The sequence below is a fragment of the Macrobrachium nipponense genome, chromosome 19 (genome assembly GCF_015104395.2).
Source record: "Macrobrachium nipponense isolate FS-2020 chromosome 19, ASM1510439v2, whole genome shotgun sequence".
In the NCBI taxonomy this organism is placed as follows: domain Eukaryota; kingdom Metazoa; phylum Arthropoda; class Malacostraca; order Decapoda; family Palaemonidae; genus Macrobrachium; species Macrobrachium nipponense.
This window is the reverse complement of record NC_061088.1, coordinates 33,970,755-33,978,880: the sequence shown is the minus strand read 5'-3', so window position 1 is coordinate 33,978,880 and position 8,126 is coordinate 33,970,755. Positions and strand designations below refer to the sequence as shown.

Sequence of the window (8,126 nt, the reverse complement as noted above, 5' to 3'; positions counted from 1 at the left end):
CCTGTAGCCTTTAGAGACTTTCAGAATAAATATGTAACAATCCTTAATTAAGGAAGTCAGCGGGGAATGATGGTTACAGAAATCAAAAGGATATGAGAATCAGCATTTCTGTAGTTGTCAACTTTTATTGGATGAGAAAAAAAAGACATAAAATGTTGTTTGTTACCTTTAAACCGCACGTTCTTCTTCAATGGAAAATTATGGAAGAAAACAGACATTTTGATTCCGTATCAGTACCTTTGCGTGATGACGTCGAATACAAGAATAAATAGGAGATGAATATCGAAGGTTGTTATTCTTCAAAAACTGAAGAGAGTGTGTCATGCACACGCAAGTTTTTTCGTTTCCCTTTTAATGTGTACTGAAGTGTCGCCGTTATCCTGAAATCGAAGGTTTTTTCAATATGGTTTTTCCCTGTCACTGAGGAGAGATGATGATGATTCGGTCTGTACTGAGCTTAGATCTGTATTCCCGTAGTGACTACAGGCCACATAATTTCATTTTGTTTCATTAGAAGAGAAAGCATTTTTGTAGGGAGTTAGACAAACTGGAGTGGACCTAGTTGCTGGCTCTGGTATCCACTGGCCCCAACTATTCATTCAACCTCGGATTGCAGTTCTACGGTGCCCCATTACATCGAAGGTGTGATTTTGTTTCGGCATCTTCAACATTTCAGATACAAGACTTCCTGAAGTGGGTTTACGTTTTGTGCTGCGTGCGTGGGGTTCCTGTGGCGGCATTGAAGACGTTCACTTTTGTAAAAAGACTTTCAAAGCGTTTGACCTTGAAATTGGCTTTGTGCTTCCATGATGGCATCTAATTCTTACCCAGTTAGTTTTTTCTATTATTGTCTATATCACTTAAACTTAGGTTGTTTATGTATTTACATCTTTTGCGTGTGTGTGTGTGTGTGTGTGTGTATATAAATAAATATAATATTCTTTAATCAGAACTTTGGAATATCTGAAGGTGAGATTGATTATGAAAACCTAGAAAATAAAAAGACCTCCAGCATTTAACAGTGTCTGTAATGACTCAGTTTGGGTGTGTATATTTTATAAGAAATTTATATACGACAAGCGCTTCGTTCACGAGTGTAATAGTAATTAAGCATCATAAATATTTTCGAAATAGAAACGACTATTAATGGATATATGGGGAATAGTATCTATTGGCGCGCGCACCTGCGTCGACTTTACATTCATGAGGCATTGGAGAGTATTTGTTCGAAAGCAGGATTTATGTAAAGTTATAGAACCTGTAGGTTTTTTTTAATATATATATTTAGTTTGGATAAAGGGGAGGGCTGGACGGGTGCGGCTTGGGTGGAGGGGGTGAGGTGAGCGCCTTTATCCAGGGAAAATGGTATTCAAGAGGGGTGATTGTCATATGTCTTGGTAAAGATTGAAGATTGTCAAAAGCGTCTGAAAAGTCTTGCTTGTAATTGATTTCAATCCTTTAGGGGAGGCGTCTCTCCAGCCAGTTGTTCTCAACCTATATAGGACCACGCCCCCTCTACGAGTCGGTCCTTTCTGCCACGCCCTCTCTAAGAGTCGGTCCATTCTGCCACGCCCCCTCTAAGAGTCGGTCCTTTCTGCCACGCCCCCTCTAAGAGTCGGTCCTTTCTGCCACGCCCCCTATAAGAGTCGGTCCTTTCTGCCACGCCCCCCTTGTATATGTGAGTAAAATTCCCTCCCAGACTTGAAAAAAAAGAGTAAAAGAAGGGGTTTCGAGGGATAGGGAGGGAGGTCAATAATTACAAAACATTGTCAGCCCAACGTGCCTAACTAGAGTAGTAGACTCTAGGAAAGTAACGTTATAAGACGATACTGTTGCATTTTTTCACAAACTCCTGAATATGCGTTCCTCACTCGCTAAGAGAATAACGAATATAATTAGAGAATTTTTTTTATTAATTTTTCCCCAGGGCTCGCGTCTCCCCTGGAAATTGCTGACGACCCACTAGGGGGGCGCGCCCCCCAGGTTGAGAACCACTGCTCTAGCCTCAGTAGTTTGTCAGATCTATTTTAATAAGTTTCTGCCTTTGATATTTGGGTCTGTCGTGGAAATGGACGGGTGGAATCTGGAAGATCAGTGAGTGGCGGTTAGGCCGGATGCTAGAAAGTGAACGGTTTTCCTGATAACTTGTTTCTCCCTTAATGACTCTTTAATCTGACTTATTGCTGCTTCCTTGCTTCTGTCTGCGTTTCATCACTTTTTTTTATTCATTCGCTGTTCGTTTTAGTGCTGATTACCAGTGCCAGATTCGTAGATGTTATGGATGATTCATCGCAGATTACCTTTTATATTTACCTTTGTAAAATTTTGTGGTCACGTTTATTATCGCATTGTTACTCGGCGTTACGTAGGTTTCCCTTTCTTTGTAAAAAAAGACTTTTATGACCTTCACTGTGCAATTATTCTAAGGATTTGGTGTTGCTTTCTTTTTGTTATTGGTTTGTCAGTTGGCCTAATCATTTCAAATTAAAAGGCGGAGAAATATTCTGTTATTTAATAAAATATTTGTGAGTCTTTTCTGTTACTTTACCTCTTGTTCTGTTGTTCATACTATGTGTTTATGCTCTTTAGTTTTTCTCTATTATATTCTTTATTTTGTCTCGATTTCTAATATTCATTATCATACATTGTTCCTATTCTGTTCTGTTTAATTTGTTTTCTTATTCTTCCTCCTCTTCCTCCTCCTCCTCTTCCTCCTCCTCTTCTTCTTCCTCCTCCTCCTCCTCCTCCTCCTCTTCCGCCTCCGGTGCTTCGTGCTCCGCTTCGTGTTCCTCATGGCCGTAATCGTCCTCGGCCTTGGCCTCCTGGTATTCCTGGTACTCGGCCACCAGGTCGTTCAAGTTGGACTCTGCTTCGGTGAACTCCATCTCGTCCATCCCCTCGCCCGTGTACCAGTGGAGGAAAGCCTTTCGCCGGAACATAGCGGTGAACTGCGTGGAGATGCGCTGAAAATATACGAATAGACATTGGTTATGTTGAACGTAAGGAAGCTGGCAACATATCCTAGGATCTGGTGCGAGCAGCGTTGGCTCATCAACGGTCAATCAGGAGCGTCGTAAGGGACGGGTCTAGACATCAAATGCACGGTGGATGTGAATCTACTATAGTACTAAACACGGCGAAATACACTTGACGTCCCAATCCCTAATGGCTGTCATATTCGCGGTAACGTTCCTCGCAGTAGGCTACGTGCGGAGTTATTGACTAGAATTGCCAAAGGGAAAAGAAGGAAACATGTCAAAATGAGAGAAGGTTCAGTGATAAGAGTAGAGGAAGAGGACAGATAATATTGGGCGGAACATATTTGAGAGGCCGTGGGTAGAGATATGAGGGTAATTTGATTAATATATAATTGTGAAGCTGAGGACGACCTGATTGTGCTTTTGAATGAATTCATTTATGTTCTTGTTGTCAAATTAATGATAAAGGAACTTAGAAGAAAACACTAGGTTATGATGGAATCACTGCAGAGATGAGTTAAGCTGAAACTGATATGACACCTCGAATACTGGACAGATTGTTTTTCGGGATATTGAATGAAGACAGCCAGGTGACTGGGAACCAGTAGTTATGGCTGTAGTTATACCAGAGAAAGGTGACCTAACTGCATGTGGCAACTATAGAGGCATTGAAGTTATGTTTGTTGTTATGAATATAAACAGCAAATTTATTCTCAGCAGGTTGAAGAAAGAAGTCGATTTAAAGCTTGGAATGAAAAGTTGGTTTTAGAAAATCCAGAAGTTACGTAGATCAATCACTTTCATTTGAGACATATTGTGCAAGAGTTGGTGATATTTGAAAATCCTTTTGGTGACTTGCCTTGATTAGGAGAAGACATTTTAGAGTCCACAGACCAATAATAAGGGAGGTCTTGCTTTACCATGGCATTCCCTTCAAAATTGTCAAGCTAATTGAAATCATCCAAAACAAAGTAGATGCAAAGTTGATGTTGCTGGAGTCTTGTCACGTGAGTTTTAAGTAGGTGTAGAGTGCTACAAGGTAATGCCATGTTACCTCTACTGTTTGCTCTTCTCAAAGACTTTATAATGGAAAAGTGTCCGGAGTAGGAAGTGACTGGACTCACGATTGAAACTGGACAGGCTTAGAATATGTCTATGATGGTCTTAATCAACAAAACATTAGAAGGTTTGCAAAGCCTAGTTAATAGGTGATATTATATATCTAGGGAGATACGACTAAAAATAGTTATAGTAAAAGAAGTATAGAGGGCAGAGAATGCACATTGGGTCGAAAGAGCATCAGTTGTAGAAACATTGAAATGGGATTGAAATGTTTTAAATATTAAGAAGACATTCTATCCATTACTGGTTCTCTTGAGTTGAAATGTAGTGAAGGACTAAACAAGGGGAAAATGAAACCATGGGCAAGCTGAAAGATTTGAATATTAAATAGGCTGAAATTGCAAACGAGAGTAAGACTATACATACAAGTACGGACTGTTACGATATATGGATATGAATCATGGTGTAGCAATGACAGTATATCTACGTAAAATATTTTGTCGTTTTAAGAATAAACCTTTAAGAAGAATATTAGTAGTCGGAAGGATAACGTTAGATAGGATACAAGATGGAAATTACGGAATTTCCCATTGTAAATCAAATAATGACAAAGGGAAGTGACTTGGACATGTCCTTCGCACAACTCCTGGGAGGAAAATACGTGATAGTGTCAGCTGGGATCCTGTGAGCACCAGAAAAGTTGGATGACCCAGACCTACTTGAATGAGAAGAATGAAAAGGGAGTCTGGAGATGAGTGGAGCTTTGTGAGAGTAGATCAAGTAAAGGAAAGACAGTGGTGATATCGCACAGAGGCTACATATACCTGACGTTTCATGTGAAACATTAAGTTCCTGTGTTAGGTTATTTGTTACTCGTATTCTCTACTGTACCTGGCAACAGGATTAGATTGTTGTTGAGCCTTTTAGTTTCCAAAAGTAAAACCTCATTTGGACTCCCTAGAGCACCTAATACGCAGCGCCTCACCTTGAACAGGTCTTGAATAGCAGTGGAATTCCCAATAAAAGTTCCCGCCATCTTCATTCCTCTGGGTGGAATGTCGCACACAGCCGTCTTGCAGTTGTTTGGAATCCACTCGACGAAGTAGGCGGAGTTCTTACTTCGGACGTTGAGCATCTGGTCGTCCACCTCCTTCATGGACATCCTCCCTCTGTAGACGGTGGCCACCGTCAGGTACTTGCCGTGGCGTGGGTCGCAAGCCGCCATCATGTTCTTGGCGTCGAAGAGCTGGTAGGTGAGCTCAGCGACGGTGCTGGCCTTGTAGTTCTGCATTCTGCGCGGAAAGGGAAGGCACTGATCAGCTAGTTCATTCAAAGGGAATTTCTGTTATTTTGAATTGGTTATACACCCTGATATGAACTTGCTTTGATGTCTCATTGGCCTTTCACAAGAGGAGATTTGATTGTAAATATTAAAAATATTTCAAAAATCTAAAATTGAAAAGTGAAATTTGGTGGAAAGCGCATATGAAATGACATATATCTGTTTTTTAGGGTTATTTACTCAAAGCACAGAGTGTAATTGATCGTAATCAATATGGTCGTCATGGAGAAAATGTTATTATGATCAATATTAATATTTTTAAATGTGTAAATATTCACATAAAACAAGATAAAAAGGGAAATTTTCCCGCAAACTTCCTTAGAATGGAACACCTATATAGTGTGAAGAAAGAGAGCGAGAGATGCAACTTTTGTAAAATACTATTGTGAATAACTATCGGACAGGATTATACAGTAAACGAGAGTAATTGTTATATGAAACAAGAGACGGTTAGGTGGGATCCCTTTGATTATTTAAAGGAATTTAATTTGAGCACTCTAGTCACTTTCTGACTCAAGGTTGGCGTGAAGGATGAGATTTTAAGCATGGTAAGAAAATTGTAGCTGGAAAACACTGAAGAAGTTGGTCAGCTTTATGGAGGGGGGGGGGGGGGGGGGCGGGGCCGAGACCAAAGGAAACGAGCTGAAAACTCAAGGAAGAAAGCAAGAAACACACCGCGGCAGACCTGCCTTCAGCCGCCTTACCCTCGAGACACGAGTGGCGCGAACCCAGGGATGAAGAAGTGAAGACGCGGGAAAGGAACCATGTTGACAGCCAGCTTCCTCAGGTCAGCGTTCAGCTGACCCGGGAACCTGAGACAGGTCGTCAGTCCAGACATGGTGAGGGACACCAGGTGGTTCAGGTCGCCGTAGGTCGGGGTGTTGATCTTGAGCGTCCTGAAGCAGATGTCGTAGAGGGCTTCGTTGTCGATGCAGTAAGTTTCGTCCGTGTTTTCAACCAGCTGGTGGAACGAGAGAGTGGCGTTGTAGGGCTCCACGACTGTGTCCGAAACCTGTCAAGTTAAATGGAGAGGTTTACATGTTATGTGGGCGAACATATTAAATCAACCCAGACTGAATAATTCACTACAAGTAATGAACAAATGCCTGGAATTGCAAAATTTAAGATTTGTTGAAATTCTCAATTTATGCTAGTAAAGGATTATATATATAGTAAGTATATATATATATATATATATATATATATTATATATATATATATATATAGTAAGTATATGTATGCATTATATATATATATATATATATATATATATATATATATATATATATATATATTATATATATATATACACATAAGATACAAATTATTGTGCAAAGTACATTTGTGGCAGTGACTATGGGTAAGCTAAAAATGAAAATTGTCGATACCACACCATTTGGGTAATACAGCTACAGCAAACGAAAGAAAGACTGTGGTGCATCAACACAGAAATCACTAAGGAGTGACTTGAATTATAAGCGCAATGTACTCAGAATGACTAGAATTGCTCTCTGTTATATTACGAGCTGAAAACAGCGTATGCTTTACCTTAACACTGATGTAGACAGAGCTAGCGAGCTGTAAGGTAAATAACGTTTCGAGAGTTGATTTCTCTCCACCTGAACTTGGATTTCAGCTTAGTAAGGAAGCATTTGACTGATCATTCAATGGTTGGCCACCTCGACAGTATTTGATAATAGCAGAACATGAAATGATTGATGTGGATGGAGATAAGGACTGATGAATTAAAAGACAAATTGATATATTTTGTGTGAGATGATAGCTAATAAAATAAAGGACTTTTTCCTAATAAAATCAGATTCACTGACTAGATTTTCGTAGAGCAAACATCTATGCAGCTGTGTTCAGTTTCTGGTGAGATGCAATTTAATTACTGGTTGAAAATTTTAATCTTTCCTAGACAGTGACTACCAAGGGTTTCAACCCGTTATGTATCCACCTTTGCGGCTTGTTTAGTACAAGCCTGTTTGGGATTACGGTAAAACCGTAAACAAAAGACTGTAAATATCATAAAGGTAATGACCACAAGAAATATTAGTCGTAGATAACGACCCCCAAACTTTGTTGGGGTCACTATTTAGGAAAGATCCAAACTTTTTGTGGTCGGGAGGGATACGGAGAGACGACTTGTTGGATCGGAATAGTTTTGAAATGACTTGTGTTATAAATGGGACTGATATATCTATAGTTAAGTGAGTTATGTGTAAAATGACCTGTGGGGAAAGTATGCTGTGCAATAATGGAATTGTGGTTACATCCAGGATGGGCATGAACGTTCTGAGTTTCTTGTAGAAGACTTACGTAGACTATGCCTTAAATCACTCGAAGCGTGGATGACCTTAAAAGTAGGAGGTCAGATCAGGAAGGGTATATTGCTAGGCTGTCTTGTAAAGGGTCTGGAATATCTTGGGACTAATTAAAACTGGATAAGAGTAAGGATACTGAGGAAGTAGGGTCATGGACAAGTTTGATTTCTCGCTGAGTCTGTAGTATTGCCGGAGGGATTGAGATTATGTGTGAACTGCAACGTAACTTGTGAGAGGGCTTGTGGAAGGAGTGAATGTCATTTGTAAGATCTGAATAAGCTGAAATTGTGGACAGTATTGATCAAGTGTGGTTAGGAGGGCCACAGATGAGTGGACTTGCGGAAGGTCTGGAGTCAAGAGAATCATGGATAGGCTGAACTCCTTGATGATCTGATGTAGCTCTGGCATGACTGAGAT

General features: G+C 40.1%; 1 protein-coding gene across 1 annotated transcript in view; it reads right to left on the bottom strand.

The window, feature by feature from the left end:
* Positions 1–105: 105 nt before the first annotated feature.
* LOC135215926 (tubulin beta chain-like) overlaps positions 106–8,126 on the bottom strand; it is a 50,465-nt gene continuing 42,444 nt past the window's right edge. Inside the window, exons 5-7 of the mRNA XM_064250883.1 lie at positions 6,087–6,394; positions 5,026–5,332; positions 106–2,963 (exon numbers count right to left, since the gene is read on the bottom strand). Coding sequence (XP_064106953.1) covers positions 2,679–2,963; positions 5,026–5,332; positions 6,087–6,394 — 900 coding nt within the window. The 3' untranslated portion in view covers positions 106–2,678. The remainder of the gene's footprint in view (positions 2,964–5,025; positions 5,333–6,086; positions 6,395–8,126) is intronic.